The sequence below is a fragment of the Malaclemys terrapin genome, chromosome 24 (genome assembly GCF_027887155.1).
Source record: "Malaclemys terrapin pileata isolate rMalTer1 chromosome 24, rMalTer1.hap1, whole genome shotgun sequence".
NCBI classification, from domain to species: Eukaryota; Metazoa; Chordata; order Testudines; family Emydidae; genus Malaclemys; species Malaclemys terrapin.
Genome location: NC_071528.1, coordinates 5,173,264 through 5,199,393, shown reverse-complemented (window position 1 = coordinate 5,199,393; position 26,130 = coordinate 5,173,264). Strand labels below are relative to the sequence as shown.

General features: G+C 57.0%; 1 protein-coding gene across 1 annotated transcript in view; it reads right to left on the bottom strand.

The window, feature by feature from the left end:
- UNC13A (unc-13 homolog A) overlaps window positions 1–10,873 on the bottom strand; it is a 127,614-nt gene extending 116,741 nt beyond the window's left edge. Inside the window, exon 1 of the mRNA XM_054013962.1 lies at window positions 10,778–10,873. Coding sequence (XP_053869937.1) covers window positions 10,778–10,799 — 22 coding nt within the window. The 5' untranslated portion in view covers window positions 10,800–10,873. The remainder of the gene's footprint in view (window positions 1–10,777) is intronic.
- Window positions 10,874–26,130: the final 15,257 nt, after the last annotated feature.

The window sequence follows — 26,130 nt, the reverse complement described above, 5'->3', positions numbered from 1 at the left end:
CGGCACCACTGGCTCCCACGGTCTGGAGTTTTGGCTACTCCCATGCTGGAGTCTGCAAGGTGCATCCTTCCTCTCCAGCGGTCAGCCTAGAGTGCCGCAGGGCTGCTCCCTTTTATAGGGAAGCGCATGCCCAGCAGGGGCCAGGGGGTGTGGTTTCTGCTGCCAGGAGTGCTGGCTTAACCCTTTCATCTCCAGTGCGGGGCAAGTACACCCCGTCACAAGGCTGTTAATCAATAATAATAAGACCGAGCTCTGATCAGTAGGCCTCAAAGTGGATCAGTGTCTTTATCCCCATTTTGCAGATGGGGAAACTGAGGTACAGAGAGGGGCCGTGACTTGCCCCAGGTCAGTGACCGAGCCAGGCATAGAACGCAGGCGTCTCAAGTCCCAGTGCAGTGATCTATCCAGTAGACAACACTGCCTCCTAAGCAAGGCACAGCAGGGCGCACTGTCCTTTCTCTTTGCCTGCCTAACTCCATGGACAGCAGAGGGGTTCTTCCCGCTCTCCCCGGGGGTGGCTGAGAAGGGAACCGGACTCACAGGGAGCAGTGTCCTACCATTCCAGCCGGTTGTATTGGGGGCATCACATGTGGCTAGACAGACGGGAGAGGTGGCTGAGCCAGCAATTCCAACAATACCTTACTTGGCCATTCTCTCCCTGTTGTCTGATGGTGCGGAACACGGCCAGACCTGAAGGGGGGTGTTTCACCCCCACTGTGCCCTGGTCCGGCCAATCGCAGGCGGGGCCGGACACTGGAGCCCCACGTGAGAGGGTTTGTGACAGGGAAGTGTGAGCTAATGGTTAGAGGAGAGCACTGGGAGTCCGACAGAGAACCGTAGGGTTAGGAGGGACCGCAAGGGGCATCTAGTCTGACCCCTGCCAAGATGCAGGATTTGTAGACATGGGAGATGAGTGGTTAGAACGGGGGAGTGGGAGTCGGGATGCTGGAGCTGTCGTCCCGGCTGACGAGAGGGGAGTTATTTTGCTTCTCGTTGCTCTATGTAATACCTCTGTGAAGTGGGTATAAATTCCTTCCTCCCTCGCAAGGTGGGCCGCGTTCCCAAGGCCTGCAATGTACCCTGAGAAGGACGAAAACAAGGCGCTTAGGCATGCCCTTGCCTAGCCTGGGGAATTGTTTTCCACGCTGAATCTATCCACCTGCCAAAGTTCAAGCCAAAATGTCTCCCCTTCCCTCTCCCAGCCCTGTTACCGAACTGGGTCTCCCTCCGAGTACAACTGGACTCCAGAAGATACAAGCCAAGAGGAACTCCGCTGAATCTCTCAGGACCTGATCAAGTACCCTGGCAGCAGGCGTTAGTGGAGACACACAGTGCCGATGGCTTTGAGCCTGAGGACGGAAGAGGCCAGCCCAGCAGTGGCCGTGCTTGGCTCCATTACCATTGGCACTGACCGATACCCGCCTCCCTGGCTGGGCAACATGCTGACTACAATAGGCATTGTTTGGAGCTAGATTCAGAGACAGCCGTCAGCTGTCTGAGCATCTGGCTATCACTGTACCCCAAAACCACCATCCGAGGGAGACCCTCGGCAGGGGATGTCTAATGAGCCGCTGTGCGAAGAAGCACACGGCAGCGCGCCCGTGCCCAATGCCAGCTCTCTTCAGCTGCCTGCTGACCGGAGCACCAAGCACAGGGAGTCACCCCGAGATCTTGAGCAAATAAATCAAAGAGAGTCCTTTCGCTCAGCCTTGTCTGGCTCTGATCCGCCCCAGGCCCCACCCTTTGGTAGCAGGCAGCCAGCCGTGGCCGGGTGAAGAGTCCAAGGGGGCTGCGTTTTGATCCGAGCCGTTGTTGCCGGATGAGAAGCCTGCACCATTAGCCTAGCCCGCTGCCAATGGCTGGACAGGAGCATGGACGCCCTGGGGAGGGACACATGGCTGCAACAGCAGGCCAGCGGGGAGATGGTTCCTATGTGGTTGGGTTTACGGCCCATCGGTGGGGGTAAGTGCAAGGCGTCCGGGCGGGTGGATTTCTGCGGCAGGAGCCCAAAGGCCTGGTGTACAGTGGCCACAACGTGTGAGAGCAGCTTTGGGTTACGTGTGGTCTAGTGGGTGGGACGCCGCTCCCCTGCTGAGTGACCTGGGGCAAGTCCCTGCCCCTCTCTGTGCCCGTTTGCCCGTTGTCTCTTTAGGCGGGAAGCTCTCTGGGGCAGGGCTTGTCTCTCACTTGGGCTGGGCAGCACCCAGCACTACCAGGTGTGGAGCCTCTCTCTGTCCTTTACAACGCGTCATTACCGCTGTTCTGGGAGAAGGGGGCCTGGAGCCAGAGCCTCCTCACCTCCGAAGAGTTGGGGCACAAAATTAACCCGCTCCAAATGCAAATTTCATTCCTACAGCGCGACGATTTGCTTGCTGCTGAAAGGCAGCCCTTCCCCTCAGCCATGTAATGATACTTAGCAGTTACACAGAGCTTTGCTGACATTAGCTCATCCTCTCCCCAGGAGAGGAAGAGTATCTCCATTTTACAGATGGGGAAACTGAGGCACAGAGCAGGGGCATGACATGCCCGCAGGCAGACAACAGGTCTGACTCCCAGTTACCCTGACCCTGCTGCAGAGGCAGATATGGACGGAGGGGCTTTAAGCTTCCTCGGCACTCCCTGCATTCTGGAGTAAGTTAGAACAGCCTCGGGGCTGCTCTAATCTACGCTCTGCCTCCGTATGGTGCCCTGGGGGGCAGTGAACGGTCGTGGTGCAGTGTGCTGTGGCCATGCCCCAGATCTTGCTCCTTACGCAAAGGGCTGGGAGCAGGGCTTGCTTGGGGGGGGGGGAGAAGTGTTCATTGGGGGCCATTCCTGCCCCCTTTACAGTCCCCTTACACTGACAGGGTGATAGACAAGGCCCTGCGCATAAATGAGAGGGGTCCAGCTAGTCTGTGCTGTTAATGATTGGTACTGAGCCCAGGGCCGGCACAACCCATTAGGCGCCCTAGGCGGTTGCCTAGGGCGCTAACATTTGGGGGGCGGCGACCGCGGCGGCCGGATGTTCGGCTGCCCTGGTCATCGTCGGTATTTCGGGGGCGGGACTTTCTGCCACCTCTGTCGGGGGCAGTATTTCGGGGGCGGGACCTTCCGCCACCTCTGTCGGGGGCGGTATTTCGGGGGCGGGACCTTCCGCCGCCTAGGGCGGCAAAAAAGTTGGCGGCATTCCTGCCTGAGCCCTCCCCCACCCCCTGTGCCGGAGGCTGTACAAAGAGGCAGCCCCTGTCCCATCTACGAACATGGGCGGTAGAAATGGGAATCGACCCCCGGCCATACAGCCATGCTAGAACTCTCCTGCCGACTTTCAGCCCTGGCTTGTTCCTTCTGATTATGTGGCCGGTTCATTTCCTGTTGGCAAACCCGGCTCTGATGGCTCGTTCTGGAGGAAGTCGAGGACTTGAACAAAGGCCCCTCCGCTCTGGAGCCGCAGTATGGGACTTGCTCCACAGAGTCAATTTCAGGGTGTGCACCTGCGCCAGCCAGGGGGTTCAGAGGTACAAGCGAGCATTGTGCATTCCCGATTCTCCGGGAGCTCCCAGCCTGGGATCTCTTCCCAACCACCCAAAGAGCACGTGGACCAGACACTCCTGCCCATGCAAGCCCAGCTCCCTTCCTCTGAGCGGCGGTGTCAGACCGGAGCATTTGTCTCTCTCTGTGCTTCCCTCAACGCCCAGCGGGACAAGCTGCAGCGCAGAGGGGAGGGGAGGGGCCCGGTAATTATACTATTCAAAGGAGGGAAAATCATTTTTTCCAAAAGCGAAATCAATGCAGGGAGAAGGCAACCGCGAGAGAAACCAGCCCAGCGCCAGTGATGGGAGAGGAGCCGTGTGTCCCTGCTGGAGCAGAACGGAAGCAAACGGAGCAATAAGTTGTGCAGATGCTAATAAATAGCTAACCTGAAAAGAGGTCAGGCCCAGCTTCATCCCCTCCCCCCGCCGGAGAAGTCACTGGCTCTAGAATCACCCCACCTGTGCTGAGAGCTGGGACCCGGGCTCGCTGGGGGGTGGGGGTGGGGGTCCATGTGGAGACGGATGCTAGAAGACGATGCAATTGACTGGATTTCCTCTGCTGATTGCTGGTTTGCTCCTGCCCCCGTCTCTGCACCTCCACCTCCTTCTGCACCCACCCCTCCCTCCCTGCCCCGCCCTGCAGAACCACTGGGGAAGGTGAGACCCATAGTCCTGATCAGCTTTGTCTGGCAGGGGCATCACCTGGTGTACATCGGGCCGTGGTTCTGCTCTTGAAGTCTGATGAAGTGCAGGTTGGACTCCACCCTTTGAGTCAATGGGATGGTGGTGAAAGTTTCTATATTAACCACAGTGGCAATGAGAGACCCTCTCCAGCGTGGGCAGTGGATGGTCCCCTCCATACTTCCCCAACAACGCACCTCCGTCCTGACTGCCTCTAGCAGAGACAAGTCACGCTACAGCCTGACCGCCCCGCTCAGATCACAAGGGCAGGGCCCAGCTGGCAGCTTGGGCTGGGGGCCCCCGGTCAACTGACTCAGTCTGGCCGTCCTTATGTTCTTACGTTTAAACCCACTGTGAGAGCAGACCCAGGCCCCATGGAAGGGCCCCGGGGATTTGTCTCTGCTTCAGACTGAGCAAGTCGTTATAGATGTAGGCCGGTGTGTGGGCGTGTGTGAGCAGCTACCTCCTCAGCCGGTGTCAGGCAAAGGCCGTGAGTTATGCATCAGCTGCGGAATTAGCTCCCCGAATTTGTGCTATTGATACTGGGAATCGTAAGCCAGTTCTCCCCTGCCGGGCAGCGCTTGGTAACTAGGGCACAGAGCAAAGCGGGTAAAATGCTGCCAAATGCGAATGGGGAGAGTTTGGGGCAGGCGTAACTAGCAACACAAGGCAGAGCTGGGCTGAGCGTCCTGCCGAGAGCACGGCCCCAGGCCAGACCCAGAGATGCTGGAGGGAGCTGGGTTCGGAACCTTCCTTCTCCTCTTCTGCCGGTCCCTATGACCATGACGTGCCACAAACCCCCACCCAGCCTTCCACTCCAAAGCCACCTGCTTGGAACGGGTTGGTTGGTTTTTAATTGCGTTTTGCAAAGGGCTGGCCAAGGGAGTCTTTTAACCCACCCGGGGAGAACAGCCGCTTCAGACCCCCCCCCCCACCCAAAACCCTGCTGCGACGCTAAATCTGGATGTTTAATTGACCCACTTGAAGTTGTTTTAAGCCTTTCAAAACAAGGGCTTTGAACAAACATCTTGCGGCGTCCTAATATTACAGACACTTCAGGAAGGCGCTTTAATCACGTCAAGAAAACACCACCGCCCAAGTTCCTATTTATAGGACTCCTGGAAGTTAGAATCCACAAAGAAATGACTCCAACGTCGTGCTGGTGCTAAATATATTCCCAGGAGCTGTCATTGTGTCAGGCTGGCAATTAACAGCCCCGTTCCAGGAGGAGGCCGAGGCCCCCAATCCTGCATCGTGGCCCATACCAGGGGCCCCATTGATGGGTGGGTACGTCAGATTGAAGGAGCAAATAGACATTGCATTGTGCAGCTGGGTGGGTAAGAATCCATTGTCTAAGGGACTCACCAAGGAAAGGGGGTGGAATTCATTCATGTGCAGAGGCCCCACACAGGCTGTGTGTGTGTAACCAACACACCTCCTGGGGGTGGGGTTCTGTCCCATCTAGGGGCACCGAGACCACTGAGAAAGAGAGAGATAAAATGAGTCTGCTCTCCAGCATTAGCTAACAGGCATACGGTTTTTAGCTCATGCGATAGAAGCTCATGCACTAAGCTCTAGTGGTCCCAGGTTTGATCCCGTCTGTCGGCGTTACATGCGCCAGCCAAGTCCCGTTTGGAGAATGTGAGTGGCACATGGGCCCTCCTCCAGTGGGAAGGAAAGGAAACAGAATCAGGCCAACCTGGGTGAAAGAGGGATTTCTTACAATTCTATTTATTTCAGATACCATGGGCCAGATGCTCCGTGGTGTGGACTGACAGGTTCACCGAAGGCAATGCGACCGTGCCAATTTATACCAGTTGAGGATCTCTCTTCCTCGATTTAAAGAGCAGTGGAAAGGAAGGGCCGATCTTCCAAAACTGGGTGACTGGGCAAGAAAATGGCAGACGAAATTCAATGTTGATAAATGCAAAGTAATGCCCATTGGAAAACATAATCCCAACTATACATATAACAGGATGGGGTCTAAATTAGCTGTTACCGCTCAAGAGAGAGTCATTGTGGAGAGTTGGAGTCTTTGTGGATAGTTCTCTGAAAACATCCACTCAATGTGCAGCGGCAGTCAAAAAAGCGAACAGAATGTTGGGAACCATTAGGAAAGGGACAGCTACTAAGATTGAAAATACCATAATGCCTCTAGATAAATCCATGCTGTGCTCAGACCTTGAATCCTGAGTGCAGTGCTGGTCACCCCATCTCAAAAGAGATATTAGTACAGAGAAGGACAACAAAAATGATTAGGGAATGGAACAGCTTCCACATGAGGAAAGGTTAGAAGACTGGGACTGGTCAGCTTAGAAAAGAGACGACTGAGAGGGGATGTGACAGAGGTCTATAAAATCATGACTGGTGTGGAGAAAATAAATAGAGAAGTGATATTTACCCCTTCACATAAACACAAAAACCAGGAAGCAGGGGTCACCCAATGAAATTAATAGACAGTAGGTTTAACATAATGAAGTACTTTTTCACACAATGCACAGTCAACCTGTGGAACTCATTGCCAGGGGATGTTGTGAAGGCCAAAAGAATAACTGGATTCAAAAAAGAATTAGCTCAATTCATGGAGGAGGGGTCCATCAATGGCTGTTAGCCAAGATGGCCAGGGATGCAATCCCAGGCTCTGGATGTCCCTGAACCTCTGACAGTCAGAAGCTGGGACTGGATGATGGGATGAATCAGTTGATAATTGCCCTGTTCTGTTCATTCCCTCTGAAGCACCTGGCACTGGCCACCTTCGGAGGATAGGATACTGGGCTAGCTGGCCCATTGGGCTGACCCAGTATGGCCGTTCTTATGCTCTTCAGACTAGATCACTGATCATGGCTGGCCTGGGTTTTTTGTGTCTCCTGCATTCACAGAGGTCACCCTACACCCCTGTTTGCAGTTTGCAGCCCTGGCTATTAGAGGCAGTCTCTAAAACTGTTCTATGATATATTGTGCTGTATTTCATTGCAGGACCCACAATGGCAAGCAGAATATAGTCCTCTGCTGGGATTTCTGGGGGAATCTGTGTAGGGCTCCTGTCCAGATTCGAGGAGAAGATTTAACTCAATGCGGGGAGGCGTGGGCAAGAGTGAACTGAATCTATCAGACAAGGAAGCAAAAATAGACTCAAAACATGGGAGGACTGTAGTGATGTTACTTCCCAAAGTTGCAGCAAGTGCCTCGGAAGCCGTTTAAAGATTTGGGGCCAGATTCTCAGCTGGCGTCAGGGAGATAGCGCCACTGGAACACCATCGATTGAACCCAGCTGGGAATCTGGCCTTGATACTTTTCCACCCGGAAGCCTGCCCAGAAAAAAACAGTGAGGTGAACCTGCTGAGCCCCGTGTTAATGAAACTTGTGCATTCAAAGAATCGAACTTGGAGCTATGGTGCCCGCGCCGATTTGACTGCCCCCTGGAAGCTGTGCTCGTTAAAGAAAGATGTTCAGAGTTGTCGGTCTTAGTCAGAAAAGCAGGCGGGGGTGTGGCTCGTGCACTGTTACTTAAATCCTCCAGCCCAATGCATAAAAATAAACATGTGCCGTCAGATTGTTTGCCCTACTTTTCCCTGATCAGTGAAATTAAAATGCCAGGGGCAGAGGCGAGTATTTTAGCAAAGGTTGGGCTTGATTTCGGAAGCTTCCAGACTTATGCTCCTTTAACGAACTTGCAAACTGCATGGAAAGGAAGGGAAAGGCAGGGAGAAACCGAGAGCCAGGTGCAACGGGCAGCCATGCCTGCTGAATAGCTATTGCAGGGAGGGGGACAGGTGGGTCCCCCTCTCAACCCGCGGGGGAGGAATCACTGAGCCCAGAGAACCCCGCACAGCGCCCCCCAGCACTCACGGGTGTCTGAGGAGTCGGTGGACACCACCCAGAGGAATCCAGCTTGGAGGCGTGATCGGACGAGGGGCTGGGAACAGGCGCCGCAGTCACAGAGCCACACCCCCCATCCAGCTTCCTCTTCCTGGAGGGAGGGGTGTCTGTCTTGGCCAGTGCCAGGAGGAGGTTGACAAGGCGACCTCATGACTTTGTGGGGCCACCGGCGGGGTGTATGCTAATAGGGGTGACGGATTCTTCCTAAAAGTGTGGGGGGAGGCACGAGTCCCCGCCCTCTCCATGGCCCCACCCCACTGCTTTTCCCTGGCCAAGCCGGAGCTGAGCAGAGGACCCCAGGGTCCCCGCCCAGGGCAGGTGGAGGGTCTGTGGCTTCCCACAGCTGCCCACCAGCGCTTACCTGGACCTGGCTTCGGCTTCTGGCCTGGCCGGGGGGTGGGGTCTTGAGGGCCGAAGAGCTGACACTGGGCTATGAGCAGCGCGGGCAGCTGTGGGGAGCCGCCGACCCTCCAACTGCCCTGGGTGGGGGGGCTGGGAGTGGGGACGCAGAGCGGGGGCTGCTTTTGGGACCCCCCACCCCAGGCGGGTGGAGGCTCCATGGTTCCCCGGGATGGGGGGCAGGGGGCCGGGGTCCTGGTGAAAAGTGGATGGGCTAGGACCCCACGACCTCCCCGTTCCAGTCCCCCTGACGCTAATCCAGGAGGTGCAGGGCAAAGTGCAGCCAGCCTCTCAACGAGACATGGGGGAGCAGGAAGAGGGGCTGCAGCCAGGCTGTGAACCGCGCCAGATACACACCCATGCTCCAGGCTTCACGGTGGAGCCGCCCGCCAATATCCCCGGCAGGCCGGGGCCCAAGGCGGGACATGCGTGCCATAGAGGGAAGGCACTCAGAGCCTGCCAAAAATCAAAGGCTGCACCACCAGCAAACCACAGGACGCCATCCTTCCGTAGTGAATTCATTCATAAACTGTTAGCAACCGAAGCCTGTCGCTGGAGCACACCGACCAATCTGCTCCGTGATTTATAGGAGAAGCCTTTAATAATAACAATCAACCCCCTTCCCGGCACACCCCGCCCCCTCATCAATCCACAGGGCGCCGCAAGGCAGCAAAAGGCTATTTCCCCGATCATTTATGGCAGGCTCTTTATTAATTTGCACGCCTAGATTTGATGCCCGAGGCTCGGGGGACTGATCAATGGAACACATAAATAGAGCGGTGTAATTGGACCGGGTGGGCTGGCCCTGCCTCTTTCTGGCTGGCACGGTGGGCAAAGGGGGTGCTTTATTCCTTAACACGTCTGCGGGTTTCCTCCAAAGGCAGACACGGGGCTTTTAATTAAAAGCCGATCGCCTCCTGAAAGGTCTGCTGGGACAAGCCCTGGTAAGAGGGCGTCATTTGTGTCGCCCCCTCCCCCCCCATATGCAATTTCTTTCAGCGCACTTGCCAAATATGCAAAGACGGTCTAAAAATGCTGGATGGGTGTGCCAGCCTGGGCTGGGTTTTGTGAATGGAGAAGGCTCGTACACTGCTCAGGGTTTCAGAAGGGCTCCACGCAGCGGGATATTCAGCCAGCACATTGGGGGATCACTGCTCCCCGCAAACAGCCTCGCTTTGCCAAATAACCCCCCCCTCTAAATCCTGGAGGGTCTTCCACCGAGTGCTTTCGAAGCAGGATTAGCATATGCGAGGCACGGTGCTACCAGGCAGCCCCCTCCCTCCACTGCCTGTGCTTCTCAAAATCACCAAAAAGCTCCTAAATTCCACGCTGCACATCCTTCAGAGTTCAGCCCCAACCAGCCCCTTATGACGACATTGCTAATTCTTTGGGAATGGATCAGAACAAGAATACCGACACGTTTAACAGGAAATGGCTGTACATGGAAAAACCCCACAATCTCTCTCCCTCCCCCCCCAGATTAGCTGTAGAATGCCAAGTATAAACGAAGCAATCTTTCCAAATGTCACCCCTCAACTCGCTGACTTCAAAATGAATAAAACTGCCTTGGAAAGATGGGCTTGGAATTAATCTCCGTTCAAAAGGAGAGAGAGAGAGAAAAGCCAGTGCATTCAAGCAAAGGTGCAAATCACGCCTCGCTACAAAAATAGCTAGCCAAAAAAAAAAAGTGAAAATCAATTCTGGTCTAAATGAGCAGTGCAAATGCTCTGCACAGGATTAAGCATCATTGCAGAGAAAGCAGCTCTCGGATTAACCCACATTCAACTGCCCTCTTTAAATCCCAACAGTTAGACTCTAGCGTGGAATAAATACCAACCCAACCCACCCGCAATAATCGCTTCCAAACAAACCCACAGATCTGTCACTACAGGGGGGCAGATAGGGGCCATTCAATGCACAAACATATTTGCGGGTCTTGCCCCGATTGCCACAGACTTCCTCCATTATCACAAAGGCATCCTAAAGACAGGCACATGCACGTCCACAAATTAGCCATGTGCTGAAGGTGGGAGAGAAGGAGATTGTCTTTCAGCTGCCAGAGTGGATCATTTATTAAATAGTCCCATTTCACACCCCCCCCCAGACAAATTCCCTCTGTTCGTGTCTGTTTCTAATGCTCTGTTCCCGCAGACCTCAGCTGGGCTCAGATAGACACGGAGTCACTGGGTTGCAACACAGACAGTTCTACTCCCAGCTGTTAAGAAGCCTGGCAGTATGGATTGCACAGAGCCATCAAATCGGTGTGCACAGATATATAAATATATACCCCCGGCTGGTCCTTTCCTTACCTCCAACGCAGAGCAAAGACATGTTACGTCCTCTTGTCTGCTACCACAGCGGCTCCAGGGGACTTCCGAGTGAGCTGTTAGCTGGGTGCCTGCTTGGGAAAGGGTGTGTGCTTGCTAGAAAATTGCATACTGCTCCATCTGCCTCTGTGTGGGCTGCCCCTCACTCTGGTCGCTAGCAGCCAGCCATTTTGTTCCAGCACCAAGGCCTATGGACAGCTCCTGACGTCAAGCTGATGAGAGGCAGAAGGCGGGTGTACTGGGGGCACCTGATTAGCTGGGGTTGGGTCTATTCTTAAAGGCACCCGAGCTGGCTGTCAATGGACGTGTCTGTATGAATAATGCACATCCATAGACTCCCCTTGGCTCGCCAACGCCCAAAGCATTCGCAGGCCGGGGGCCAGCGACCATTAGTACCTGGCTCTGGGACCAGATCGCCCCCCACCCCGCAGCGGTTCACCGGAAACCTGCTCATTTCCCCTCTGATGCATGACTTGGGGGGCTTTCTGGGGCTGTCTGTGCGGGGGGGTCTGGGGAGGGGCCTGCTCCAAAGAGCACCCTGTCCAAAGAGCGTCAGAGGGCTGGGTGTCTGGGTCTGGCGCTCATTCCACATCAGACAGAAAGATCCCTGCTCTCCGCCCCCCAAGAGGTGAGGGCCAGAGTCAGAGCTGAGGTAAAACAGCGTGGATCTGCTGGGCTGGGGCCCTGAGTCTCTGTGGCGCCCTGCACCCTCCCTCACAAACATTCGCCTCCCAGAGCGCCTGCTGGGTCGGCAAGTATTAGCGTCTGCCCCATTTGACAGAAAAGAAACTGAGGCACCGGGACTAGTCCAAGGTCGCACACATTTGTAGCAGCTCTTGGAGTGGGTCGCGGGTCTTCAAAATGCCAGTCCACTGGCTTAACCACAAGAACATCCTTCCCCCTCTTCCTGGACCCTCCCCCCACCCCACGGTACTATCTTGTGACCTCATCACCCCTCCTGGCTGGGAGAATGGAGCAGCACCCAGCCAACACTTCACTCAGCTCACAAGCTCTGTAGGGCCGGGACCGGCTCGTTGTTCCGTGTTGGTCCAGCACTTGGCACAGCGGGGTCCCGGTCTGCATCTGGGGCTGCCAGGTGGCACCGCGGCGCACGTAACAAACCAGAATAATCAAACACCAGCCCCAGCGGCTGCTGTCCTCCTCGTGCGTTTTCATCCCCACTCCAGATTCCGCGGGCCCAATCCTGCCCCGAGTGTGCAAAGCCCACTGCCAGGGTGTGCAGTGGGGGGAGGTCACAGCGGCTCACAGACCCAGCAAGGCTAGATATAAAAATCAAACGGGTCCTGAGCAGCACGCTTTAAGCACTCCCGTACTAACGCTGCTACCCCCAGCTCCTGGCAGACCCACCCCTTTCTTCAGACCACTTTAAGCTGCGACAGGCTCTGCCCCTGTCACCGCAGGTCACAGAACAACTCTGAAATGCAGGCCAGATGAGGCCCGGCAAAGCTCTACAGGAAGGGGGCCTGGCCCGTCTGCTGGCCGTCTGCACAGGGGCGAATTTCCCACCCCGACAGCAACTCCTCTGGGTACGACGGTGCCATTTGAACATTGTCACTTTTCGGCAAAGAGCTGGATCTTAGGAACCAACCAAAATCCCTGGCTCCTCGTAGCATTGCTTTCTTGCACCCTTTCGGACCCCTCTCCCCCAATGGTGGCTCAGCCTTCCAGCCCTCTGCCTCGTCCATTGCGTGGCTTGGGGGGGCAGGTTTTCCCTCAAGCCACCTCAGCGCCACTTTCGGCTCTATGTAGCCCCTGAAGAGTCGCTCAGATGGCTGGCTTACTCAGCCGCTGACCTGATCACGTGTCTCCATGATTCAAAGCCCCCCAAGGCTGCAGTGTCTGAATCTCCCAAATAGGGATGAATTTCCCCCCAAGCCAATGGGTCAGTGGGATTAACCTCATTTAACAGACGGAGAAGGACATTACGAAGTCAGAGTCCCACTGGTGCCTTACCTACAAGGCATCACAGCCACCCTCTGGTAGCCCCAAGGAGCCGGCTTTTGGGATCTCCTCTGGCAGGTTCCCACGCTGCTCAGCATGGCCCGAAGCCATATATGGAGTGGCTAGGACACCCTAGTGGGCAAGGTGTCGATGCTGGCTCAGGGGCACACCTGGAACCTGATCCCCTGTTGTGATCTGGGCCCTTGTCACCACTGCAGCTGCACAAAGAAGCTGTCCAGCTGACGGACCCACGGGCACCTGGGCGTTCTCCGGTAGCGGGGAAATCCTGGCTCTACGCCAGCCCCTTGGCAGTCCCCAGTGTAGCTGGGCGGGAGGGTATAGGAGTGGGACTGAGGACATGGCTGGAGCACTGCTGCAGCCTGGCTATTCCTAGGTGCCGGAATACCCCCTTGGGGTCTCCTTGGGGCCCTAGGCAGGCGAATTAGGGCAGCGAGACTGCTGTGCCGAGGGCAGCCCCCACCACATGGGCAGCTCGTCAGGGGCGGAAAGCCCTGAAGTCTCGAGTTCATATACTCCAAGGCCAAGAGGGACCGTTGTGATCACCTGGCCTCAGCCCCCATATAACAAGCCTGAGAGCTTCCCCAAATCGCTCCTAGAGCAGGTCTGTTAGACGAACATCCAGTCGGGCTTTAAAACTTGCCCGTGATGGAGATGCCACCACGACCCTGGATAAATTAAATCCACAGAACAGACCCAGCATGGGGCGGGGAGCAGCTTCCTCTACCGTACCCAGACTGTGGTCAGGGCGGGGGGCTCTGCTTCTGGTCTGAATCAATCCTTGAGCTCTGTGCAAACATGAAGGTGTATTTCTTGATGGGGGCGGGGAGGACAACAAACATTTCCAGAAGAGACTCCAGATTTTGGGGGCTCAACTTGAGATGACGTAAAAAGGAGCTGATTTTCAGATGTGCCGAACACACGCCTGATGGAAATCCAGCGCTTTTAAGGCATCTCCTGTTGAGGACCCAGGAACCAAGGCAGCCAGAATCCCTGGTCACTTTTAAAAACATGGGCCCTGACTGCTAGCCAATCAGCTGAGACTGGACACTTCATTACATATATGACACCTAGTAGCTTGCAGCAGCTTTGATTGTTAATCCAGTGGTCTAGGTTCACACTAGTGACTCCGACAGCTTCTTACAGTCTGGTGTGGAGAGAGACTGGGATTTCATCCGGCTCATCGCTGTGGCCGTTGCTTCAGAAATAGGCTGAGATGTGGGCATCTCATGAGCTAGATTTTTTCTTTTAAATATTGTCTCATTCCCTTTAAAATTCCTACCTTCCTGCTGGCTTATGTGGAGCCGCTGGAAATATGTTTAGGAGGAAATAAAAGCAAAAGACACACCTAGGGCCTGAGTTTTCCCTGCTTTGCACTGTGGGTCACCCTATACACCCAGGGGAGCAGGTCGCCATGGCTGCACAGGGATGGCCCGGTGGGCAGAGCCTGGGTACCAGTGTTCCATGGGCACTCGGCTGCTCACTCCCTGTCTCCTTGGGTGAGTCAGTGGGAGTTAGGTGCCTAGATACATCTGAGGAGTTGGGCCTCAGTTTCCCACCTGTACAATGGGGATGACGGGCCGGGCCTGGCTCCCAGGGCTGATGGGAAAGTGTGAGGTGCTCAGTTGCTCTCGTAATGGGGGTCAGATACATGGTCAGCGGGTATCAAAGGCCAGGGCAGGCTAAGCCTCCCCGACCCAGCCTGTGGCCCCACCCATGTTCCGCCCCCAGGCCCCGCCCTCCTTCTCCCCTGAAGCCGGTAGGGGCTCGGGCCTGTCGCTGGCCAGGGGCTTGGGCCAGCCTGGGGGTCGGCCAGTGGCTTGGGCCGGCGCTTGGGCTGGCTGGCGGCCCACTGCTTGGGCCAGCTGGCGTGGCAGGTGGGCCGGGGCTCCTCTGGCCACAGGGGGAGGGGAGCTCAGGCGTTCACCTGCTGCCCATGGTCATATAAGCATCTAAGATCGATTTTGCACATGATGCAGGACACAGGGGAGAATGAGCTACTGCCTAAGGGTCATGTTCACAGATATTAAGGCAGAAGAGACCCTTCTGATCATCTAGTCTGACCTCCTGCATAGCAAAGGCCAGAGCATGCCACAGAGGAGCTCCTGCAGCCAGCCCATACCTTGTGGTTGAGCTAGAAACGTCTTTTAAAAACGATCTCGGTTTAAAGGCTCCCAGTGATGGAGAATCCACGACGTCCTGGCTCAGGCCAGCCCATCCTGCTCTTAGCGCTCGGCAGTAACCGTGCGCCCCAGCGCAGATCTCCGAGCCACTTTCAAATGAAAACGGTTGGGTTGGGTTTTATTTTAACCCCCAAACTACCCCGCCAGTCTGACCATGTTAACTCAGACAATCCATAACTCATTACGGGGTGTATTGATCTGCCCAACTGCAGATCAGTCTTAATGCCAGGCGACGGGAAGCCAAGAACATTGCGGTGTCCTTCTAACACGCATTCACGCTCAGCGTTTGCAGGAAGAAAGATTGATTGGAAATCAACAAGATGGGACAGTCAGCGGCTCCTGTGTTCATAGAACGAAGGTGGCAGTAACTTCCTTTGGGTTTTTTCGTTTAGCCGGACTCTCCATTGGCCTGCACGTTGGGCAGTCATTTACTGCAGGGCAAACTGGGAGTCAGATGCTACGCTGTCAGAACGGCAGCTTTCACACCCACGTTGCACGGGTGTAACCGACTAGACCAGGTGCAAAGCAACTAAGTAGAGGCCCCGAGTCTGAACTGGGGCCGCCAACTCTCTAATCGCACAAAACCGAACACCCTTTGCCCCGCCCCTTGCCCGAGGCCCCGCCCCTGCCCCGTCCCTTCTCTCAGGCCCCGCCCCCGCTCGCTCCATCCCCTCTCCCTCCGTCACTCACTCTCCCCCACCCTCACTCACTTTCACTGGGCTGAGGCAGGGGGTTGGGGTGCAGGAGGGGGGTGAGGGCTCTGGCTGGGGGTGTGGGCTCTGGGGTGGGGCCGAGGATGAAGGGTTTGGGGTGCAGGAGTGGGCTGGGGCAAGGGGTTGGGGTGTTGGGGGTGTGTGGGCTCCAGGAGGGAGTTTGGGTGCAGGAGGGGGCTCAGGGCTGGGGCAGGGGGTTCAGGGTGTGGAGGCCCAGCAGCACTTAGTGCAGCGCTGAAGAAGCAGCCAGCAGGTCCCTGCAGCCCCTAGGCACATGGGCCACCAGGGAGGCTCCGTGCGCTGCCCTCGCGCCCACAGGCGCCGCTCCCGCAGCTCCGCGGGGGCACAGTTCCCAGCCAATGGGAGCTGTGGAGCCGGCCCTCAGGGCGGGGGCAGTGCAAGGAGCCTCCCTGGCCACTCCTATGCCTAGTGGCTGCAGGGACCTGGTGATCGCTTCCAGGAGCCGTGCGGAGCTAGGGCAGGCATGGAGCCTGCCTTATACCCGGGTCCCCACTGTGCCGCCGACCGGACTTTTAACAGCCTGGTGGGCGGAGCCGACTGGAGCTCCCAGGGTCCCTTTTCGACCGGGCGTTTCGGGCAAAAACCGGATGCCTGGCAAATCTAGGCTGAACTCATGCATCAGCCGCAAGGCCTAATCGGACGTCAGCCAGACATCTTGGAAGTAGCTACACAGAAGAAATTGGTTCAGATTCCCAGTCCCTTCACTCGGAGAGCTGGGACAGAGGTGGGGACAAGGGTGGCTTTTAAGAATTCCCCCCAGCCCTGGACATGGGGAAAAGTAAGGGTAGAAGGTAGAAGCAGGTAGAAACCCCCACCAAATCAGAACGGTAACTTGCCGCCCAAGGGGCTAGCTAACACAGCCTGCCTCTTCGGTCCCCTGCGTGGCTGAGATCCAGGAGTCTGCTGCAGCCTTCTAGCCGCTGTGTTCAAATCCCGGTTGTGACTCACTTGTAACCTCAGTTTCCCATCTATAAAATGGGGATAATAATTGGTCCTTTGTTTTGTCTAGTTCAAGGGGCTGGTCAACATTTTTCCATTGAAACTGTTTTTCCAGGAGTTTCAACTCACTGAGATTTTCCCCCACGAAAAGGGTCTGCTCTCAGCCCCCAAACCCAAAGTGTTTCACCGGAAAATGAAATTGTTTTGGTTCTGAGGCCAAATCTAGGAATATTAAAATTCTGCTGAAAAACTGTTTGCAGCGCTGTTGGAGCCGCGTGAGCCCAACCTGGGTGAGGGAATGTCTTTTACGGGACCAACGTCTCTGGGTGAAAGAGACAAGCTCAGGTCTTCAGGAGGAGCCCAGAGAGCTCGGAAGTTTGTCTCTTTCCCCAGCGGAAGTTGGGGCAATAACCGATCTCATCTCATCCCCCTTGTCTCTGCTGAACAATTGACATTGTTGGTGCAAAATTTAGACAAAAATATTATTTCATCAGAAATTTCTGCAGGAACATACCCCACCCCCTATTTTTTGACCAGCTCTGCTATTTAGACTGCAGAGTCTTGGGGGGCAGGGACTGGCTCTCACCCTTTGGTATGTACAGCACCCTACACAATGGGACCTCCCGCTCTCACCTGACGCCTCCGTGTGGTGCTGGGGATAATGAAAGCTGGTGATTTTAGCAAGGGCCTTGAAATCAGAGGAAAACTGCAAAAACCTCCTATTAACAGGAGAGTTTATTTTCAAGCCAAGTTCTAAATGTCAAGCCTACCTTCCTGGTCTCTGTCCCTTTAGGAAAGCAGAGTTCAGCCTTCCACCCGGTGTGTGGGAAAGGCTCAGCAAATCAGCCTCTGTTTTAAATTCCCAGCCCTGCCTGAGTTTTCTTGTTATCATTCCATTAAAGGCTCCCTGTGAGCTTATAAACCAAGCCACCAAGCCAGGGCTACATGCCTCCCAGGGATGCCAAGGGGAGATTTCAGCTGTAAGGGATGCAGTGCGGGGGGCTACGGGCTATAATTTATGCTGGCTAATGAATGTGGATGGCCCTTGAGCGGAGATAAGAGCAGCTCCCCCTCCCGCCCGCCCCCAGCCCTATCATCTCTTCCTTTGGCGCAGGGCAGACGCGACCCTCTGCTGAGGAGGGGGAACATCTTGAAACCGCCGTTCATCAGATCACTCCTTGGCCAAGAGACCATGAAGTGTGTGTGTGAGGGGAGAACTGCTGGGTGGCAAAGACCCCCCCCCATACAGAGAGGGAGGAAAGACTTGTGGCTAAGGCAATAAACCACCATTAGGAGACGTGGGGTCGATTCCTTCCTCTGCCATTGACTCCCTGGGGCATCTTGGCCAAGTCCCTCTCTGTGCCTCAGTTCCCGCGCTGTACAATGGGGATAACAGCTCTTTTCCTAGCCCCGCCCCCTGGCTGCCTTCTCTCTTCGGCTCGTCATTCCCTGGGGCAGCTGGAATGCAAATAAACCAGGACCCCCGCTAGACGGGAATTGCTAACAGCTCAGCAGCGGCTCCCCCAGGGATTGGGAAGCTGAACATCCTATTCCGCTGGAAGTACCCGGAGCTAGACAGGTGAGTGGAGCTGGGAATTGCCCAGGACACCAGAACTAGTGTGATCTTTGAACAAAGGCAACCTGGGCTTTGAATCTCCCCTAGGAGGATCGGTGCTGCACCCCCCGCTCTGGAACAGTCTCTTGGAGGAATCTCTGCCGTGTGCCAGACCCCCAAGGGCGCCCACTCCTCTAAGGGTGCCGGAAGCAGGGACCGGATGACAGGGGATGGATCAGACGATAAACTACCCGGTTCTGTTCATTCCCGCAGCAGCCTCTGGCAGAGATGAGATCCTGGGCTAGTTGGTCTGACCCTGCGTGGCCGTTCTTCTGTTCGCTCCTGTGTCAGCCCCTGAGCGCGGTTCAGCGAGGCCTGGGAGGGACGTGTGCACTGCAGGGATTTCCGCACCGTGACGCACATGCAGCGCTGTCAGAACAAGCGGCTTGATTAGTCACCTGGAACACAGCCTGGGGAGTCCTAGGCTAGCACGGCGGGAGGAAGGGTAAAGCACAGATCATTCTGGTGAGCCCAGAGCCCAGCCAAGCTGGAACGAACCCCATCGTTCAGGCTCCGTGTTCGGTCAGTTCCCAGGTCAGAGCCCCCCGACTCCTTCCAGCAGCCAACGCCTGTCCTTCCACTTCACCCCTTCCCACCCCTTTGGTCTCATGCTGGAGGGGTGGGGAACCTGCCTCCTTCTGGGGCCTTGGCTGCTGGGTGTCAGTGTCATGGGGACTGGGTTTTCCATTGTATTCTCAGACCCGCCATTGATACGGGGTTGGCCTTCACCTGTCCTTTCTATTGGCCCAGCCTGGCTCAGACTGCCAGGAGACATTCATACCATGTCTCTTAGCCTGCCCTCAAAGCAAACAGTCTTTCCCCCCACCCCCACTGGGTAGCCATGTGAAATACAGGGGAAACTGAGGCACACATAGGATTCATAAAAACATTACAGAAAATTCCCCCTTCGTCACAAGAGGCGGCGGTGCCTCGGGAACCAGCACCCTCAGTGCCGCACTGGGGCATTGGGTCCTGAAATGGAGCAACTCACCAGCTGGCACATCCCCTCACAGCTGGGCATGGCGCTGCAGTGACAACACCTGACAGCGGCTTGATGCTGTGACAGTCGGTCTCTTCTCACAGCTCCAGCCCTCGGGCCAGGCCATTCATAATCTCTCCCCTTGTGGGGCCAAAGAGTCCCCAGGCCAAAAGTCCCACAACCTGCGTCGGGTCATGAGCCCCAGCATGGACTCCACAGTCCCTGCCTCTTCATCCTCAGGAGGGCGTTCCTGTCCCACTGGGGATGGCCCAGAAACCCAGCCCGGATCCCAGGCCCACCCTCTGCTCTGGCTTCCAGCCCTGGGACCCTGAGCTAAGACCTGCTCCCTACACGCCCCCACTGCGTCCCCAGACTGCTCCTACATCCACCTGTCCGCGGGCACCTTTCCCAGGAACACGTCCTCCAGGCCTGGGGTATGCAGGTCTCCTCTCTCCATTCCCCCCTCCCATTGGCCCTGCAGTCCCCTTATATAGGAGCCACCCAGCCTGGTTCTCCCCAGCTGGGTCTAATCCCCTCGCGGTGTCTCTGGCTCCCCCCCCCATCACAGTTCCAGGAGCAGGGAAGGAGCAGTATGCACTGGCTCACCCCAGCCCCACAGCACCCGGCTTTTCCTCCCAGGTCTCACCTCCAGGCAGTAGCTAAGGTGCTCCCTGCTCGTGCAGGGAGATCAGGGGAGCTCCCAGCAGGAGAAGGGGGCTCTGCAGGCTATCTGGCTGTGCACCTGACCGTGGTATTTCCCACTGCTGCTCTTCAAACCCAGCTCCATTTCCTCTGCGACTGAGAAGCGACTCATGAAAACGGACAGGCCGCAGCCCTCTCTAGCACCCCTCAGCCTGGCTCCCTGCACTGTCATTCGCTCCTCCACCCTGCGAGCTCGGATTCGGGCCCAGCAGGCCTTCGATGCACCTCGCTGCCACTGAACCCTGGAACCTCGGCGATGGCAAAGCCAGACAGGACTGTTGTGATCATCCCATCTCTGACCGGCACGGTCCCAGCCATGGGGCTTCCCGGGGTTAATTCCAGGGTGAGCTGAAGCAGATCTTTGAGCAAAACATCCAGTCTTGATTCACCAATTGTCAGTGATGGTGAATCCACCGCAGCCCAGTGGTTAATTACCCACCCTCTGCTATGTCCTCTTCCCGCCCATCCAGGTCACAAACCCTTCAGAACACTGGCAAATTCTGCCAGCTCATGGACTGATCAGTTAGTTCATATGATCTATGAAACCCTGGGGTGCCTTCTTCCCTGGTCTTGTGGTTAGCACACAGGTGTGGGAATCAGGCTTGTGAGCTCTAGTCCCAGCTCTGACTTACTGTTCAGCAGTGGAGTTAGCTTCTGTGCCTCAGTTTCCCCATCTGTAAAATGGGGATAATCTCCCATGGGCTGGGATGGGGGCTTGTGAAACTTAATCCAGGGCAAACAGGTGCTGTGTGTACTGTCCTCTTCCCAGGCTTGGTCCTAGGATGCCACATTTTAGTGAGGTGCAAATGGGAAGGGCTAAGAACGTGATTTGGTTTCATGCCCTCTTAGGAGGTGCAGCTAGACATCTCTGGCTCTCTGCTGGATCCTGACCCAGCCACGCAGGTCACAGAGCCTTTGGAGGTGCCCCAAACCCATCCGGGGGGCGGGGGGAGAGGCGGGACTCTGAAATACCAGGACTGTCCTTCCCCATGGCTAGTGGGTGTTCTAGGCAATGCGGCATCCTGCAGCTGGCTGTATCGGAACCTACCCAGAGCAGTGGTGGACTGAGGCAGGATCAGACCATCCAGAGGCACTCTCCCCTCTTGGGACTCCCCCACCCAACTAGGTCGGGAGCCCCAGATTTAGGAAGATGCCCCCCCCAAACTCCCTCCCCAGAAATATGTGAGGTGGGACTGGGGCCCTGGGATGCAGGGAATCATTAATGGAAGTACCCAAGAGCAGCTGGCCCCGGCCCCAGCATCAGGCCTTTGTGCTGGCACAGGTCTGGCATGGTCACCCAAGTGTGTACGGGGGTGAGTAGGACACAGGGGATGTTCTAGGCGGCACACCCTGGGCTCTGCCCAATGGCTGGAAAATGCCTTGGGAGGAAGCTGTCTGCCACGTGTCCAAAATGAAGCTCCTACCGGATCTTGCAGGGAACCACCCAGTGGCCAAGACACCGCTGCCGGATCCTGTGGCACACGGCGAGGAGAGAGACCCCTGTCCCTACCACTAGCTGACACCCAGTTCAAAACATCCAGCCTCTCCTCCTCCTCCACCGTCCAGAGCAGGGGGGGCCAACCGGAGCCTGAGAAGGAGCCAGAATTTACCAATGTACATTGCCAAAGAGCCACAGTGATACATCAGCAGCCCCCTGTCAGCTCCCCCTAGATCCCAGCACCTCCCGCCTGCCGGCAGCCTCGCCAATCAGCGCCTCCCCCTCCCTCCCTGCACCTCCCGATCAGCTGTTTCGTGGGGTGCGGGAGGCTCGGGCGGGGGAGAGAAGCGAGGGCAGGGCAGGCTCAGGGGAGGGGGCGGGAAGGGGTGGAGCAGGGGCAGGGCCTGTGGCAGAGCCAGGGGTTGAGCAGTGAGCCCCTCCCCCCCCCCCCCCCCGGCACATTGGAAAGTTGGCGCCTGTCGCTCCAGCCCCGGAGTCGGTGCCTAGACAAGGAGCCGCATATTAACTTCTGAAGAGCCGCATGCGGCTCCGGAGCCACAGGCTGGCCACCCCTGGTCCAGAGCATACATCAGCTCTCGGGGCTGGGCACCCCCAACCTGCGAGACTCGCAGGACCCAGTCCCGAGGTAGGAATGGTCTCTGGCTCAGATGGCGCTCTGCCTGTCTGGTGCCCCCTCGCCGCGAGATCATAATGCAAAGGGCAAAGTCATGAAAGCCAGCGCCTCTCTCATCCGATCTGCGCTAACAAACCCCAGATTGAATTGCCAGCCCTCCTGGGATGCGCCTAATGTAATTGCTTCGTGTCATCGGGAAAACGGAACGGCCCTTGGGTTCCATGCCATCGGGACAGCAGCCAGCGCCCCACAACCCGTGTTCCGCTGAAACTGCCCAGAAAACACCCCTCTGACGTGGAAGCCACGTTCAGCAGCCTGTAAATTCCCCCATCCTGTGGGTGACGGAGCAGGTCAGAACTTGTGCGTCTGGTTCAGTGCCCACGGAGGAAGCTGGATGTATCAGCAGCCTGGACCTGGCCACCTGAGTCATGAATGGATGCATCAAAGGTGATGCAGCGAGGCCCGCTGGCGAGCGGAAGGCTCGGCAGAGGAGGAAGTAATTAGGTTTTATCAATGGAACATTATAAATCATGCAGTTCGCAAATTCACTCTTCCACATTATCATTCCCAGCATTTAATCCCCTAAGTGCAGGAGCCAATCCTGCGAGCGCGGCTGCCGGGCAGCCTCCAGGATGTTACTATCTGGCTCACAGTACCCCAGGGCACGACAGAGATCAGGGCCCCGTTGTGCTGGGAGATGCAGAGCCGCAGAGAGAGAGCTGCCAGCCTAGACAGACAGCCCGGATAAAGCTGGGGAGGGGGTCATGCAGTAGGTCAGAACCAAGCCCAGAATCCAGGTTTGCAAAGTGTCAGCCTACTGCTTCCCCCACTAGACCATGCTGCCCCTAGCTGACTGCAGCCTCTGTACTCACCAATACGCTGTGGCTATACACATGTTCACCCCTAGCCTCATAAGCAAAAGGCATCCCTGACCTGAGCTACAGCGGAATCGCTATTCCCAGGGGCAGGACTGCGATCCCGGGGGACTCCCAGCCACTGGAAGGAGACATGATCGCATGCCCTGGAGCCGGTCAGAGAATCCAGCCAGCAGAGACCAGCAATGGGCCACTATTAGCTATTGCACTGCAACTGGCTGGTGCAGTAAACAGCCAGGAGACGCGACCACCAGGATTCGTTAGGCAACGTTACCCGGCTCCCTTTGCTCATGTCATTAGTGTGAGGTTGCTGCCCTCCGACCTCACTGTGACCTTCAGCCAGGTGGTACAGGACACGTTCTCGTGGATAGGACACTGGACTGGGACTCCAGAGACCTGGGTTCTATTCCTGGCTCTGCCACTGGCCTTCTGGGCGACCCCGGTCAAGTCACTTCCCTGCCCCATGCCTCAGTTTCCCCCTCTGTAAAATGAGGCTAGTGATACTGACCTGCTTGGTAAAGTGCTTTGAGCTCTCCTGATGAGAACAGCTTTGCTGACTAGCAGCGATCTCCTTCAGCTCAGGGGTTAGCAATTACTGTGCCTAAACCCACAGCACCTGGGTTCTAATCCCACCGGGGTTTGGCACTTTGGCTTCCTCTCACATCCGGGTCAGGGCCCTGGGAGTGAACCCCGTGTCCCCCAGCTGTGCAGGGATGATCCTGTCTCAGCAGAGGGGGAGTTTATAATGTCATCTCTAGTGCATGTTTGATGCCCTCCCATGCCGTGTGGCACTCTTTGGTGCCCTGCCCTCCCCCAGTGAGCACTGAGTGTCCCTCCATAAGGGCCGGCTGAAGTCTACAGTGTGGATAAAAGCCCAACTACTGCTAAGAGTTTGTAGAGATCTTCCCTTCAGTGCCAGCCCTCCACTGCCCCACTTCCAGCACTCTACAAATCACAGATAACTGGGCACTGATGGGCATCAGGATCCTTGGCAGGGCGCTATTGTGCCCGGTGCTACACAGGCATGCAGGGGACTCTGCCAGTCTGGCTGGTTCCCCCCAGCGCTGCCACTTCTGCTGGGAAGGGGGGGGGGGAGCTGCGGCAGAGGACAGGCTGAGCAGGAGGCGTGGCTGGGAATCGCTCAGCCCTGGCAGGCGGTGCAGAGACATGAGATTCGAAAAGCGGCTGGATTCGAGGACGCCGGCCGGCCAGGGCTTTGAAGCACAGGGGGGTTTCCCAGCACAGCAACCCCAGGGTCAGGGCTTGTTCGCTCCAGGAACATGGGGAGGCGGGGGGACTGAAAGCAGGGTAGCCATAAGCACAAGCCCCACCCGCTCCGCCAGGCAAGGTGGTCTGCACTGTAACATCCTGGCCTAGGGGCCAAGAGAGCTGGGCTCAGCTTTGAGCTTTGACACTGACCTGCTGGGTGCCCTTGCGGGAGTCACCATGCTGCTCCGTGCCTCAGTTTCCCTGTCTGCAAGAGGGTCTCACGTCGCTGAGCTCCCTTTGCAGAGGCCCGTGGGTGAGCAGGGAGACGGAAGGCATGGTCCTGGCTCCAGGGAGCAGGCAGTAGCCGACGAAGGAGGGGAGGTGTGTTCAAGACCGCAGGTGGCTATGAGGTGGTAGCTAGAACCGAGGTGCCTTAGGCCAAGCCAACATCACGCCAGGTGGCCAAGCAGCCCTGCCTGAACCCCTGGGCTCCATCAACCCACCTGGGCGGGGAAGGGGGAGAGGTTGGAACCCATCAGCTACTCCCAGCTGGGAAAGGCCTGGGGCTGGGTTGCCCTGGGGCGGAGAGTCCTACTTACCAGAGTTCATTTATTCATCGCTGCCTTTCCCAAGTTCATTCTGCTGGTCGTCCCCCCACCCCATCCCACCCCACCCCAAAGGTCTTGTTGTTTTAAAGCCCTGGACTCGGTGCTAGTGTGGGGGGAGGTATCGCCCCTGCAGGGCGCCCAGGCTGGGGTAGATCTAGTTTCCCGGGTTTCTGGGGGGAGCTGGTGTTAAGTTCTCAGAAGGAACCACTACGAAATGTCCCCTGGCCGTGTCGGGCGCCATCGACAGCTGGTGGGAGAGTTCCCTGAGCAAGGGCTCGGCCTGTGTCCGAACTGCCCGCGAGTCTGCTCAGCGGGAGCGCCCAGGCTGCGCAATGCCACGGAGCGATCGGAGCGAAGCGTGGGCATGTCAGCAGCTGGTGAGTCGCGTCCCCGCGAGCTGCGGCCTTTGCCCCCGGCTGGGGGGTGCTGTGTGTGGACGGGACTTGGAGCTCAGCTTAACTCTGCAGTGCAGCCCCAGCCTAGGTGCAGCGGGGGGAGAAGCCAGTGACTCAGCTTCCATGAGGAATGAATCCAAGAACTTCCGCCTGTGGGCAAAGAGCAAGTCGCTGCCAAGGCGTCGGGCCAAGCTGGGCGGGGGTTGACTTGTTCAGCTCTATTCATTTTCATTATCGTTTCTACTGCAACAGCAGCTGTAGGCTCCAAGTGAGCTCAGAGCCCAGTCATGCCGGGCGCTGCACAGACACAGCGGGAGAGACAGGCTCTGCTCCCAGGAGCTCGCCGTCCAACCAGACGAGACAGACAAAGAGCGGGAGGGGAAACTGAGGCCCGGAGAGAGGAGTGATTGCCCACGGTCGCCGGCAGAGCTGGGAGGAGAGCCTCTACTGCTGTCTCCCTACGTACAGAAGTTTAACCCTGGCAAGACAGGCTGGCCCTGCAGCCCGGGTTGGCAGACACAGGCACCAGGGAGCATGTTGGCCATTGACTCCTCTGCCAAGTCGCGAGGCGGGCGCCCATCTCCGAGAGCAGGAGTGTAACCGACTCACGCACGCAGGGCCGGCTCCAGCATTTCTGCCGCCCCAAGCAAAAAAAAAAAAAAGCCGCGATCGGCGGCGGCAGTTCGGCGGCAGGTCCTTTGCTCCTAGAGGGAGTGAGGGACCTGTCCCCCCCCCGAATTGCCGTACATGCCGCCCCTCTCCCTTGGCTGCCCCAAGCTGGTGCCTGGAGCCGGCCCTGGACGCACGGCCCACCAGGCAGCACCCTTAGGCACCAGCATCCGACACTAGGCCGGAGCCAAGGAGCTGGGGGCACTGAACTGCCCAGCTCACCTCCCTCCCTCCTTAGTCATCCCGCCAAAGGATCCCCTGGAGCTCTGCAGTCAGAGCCTCGTCCCTCGTGAGCGCCTGGCTTTGCCTTGCCTCTCTCTACGCTGGGGGTCGCAATCCAGGGGCCATGGGCAGGGGCCATTTCTGGATGGCACA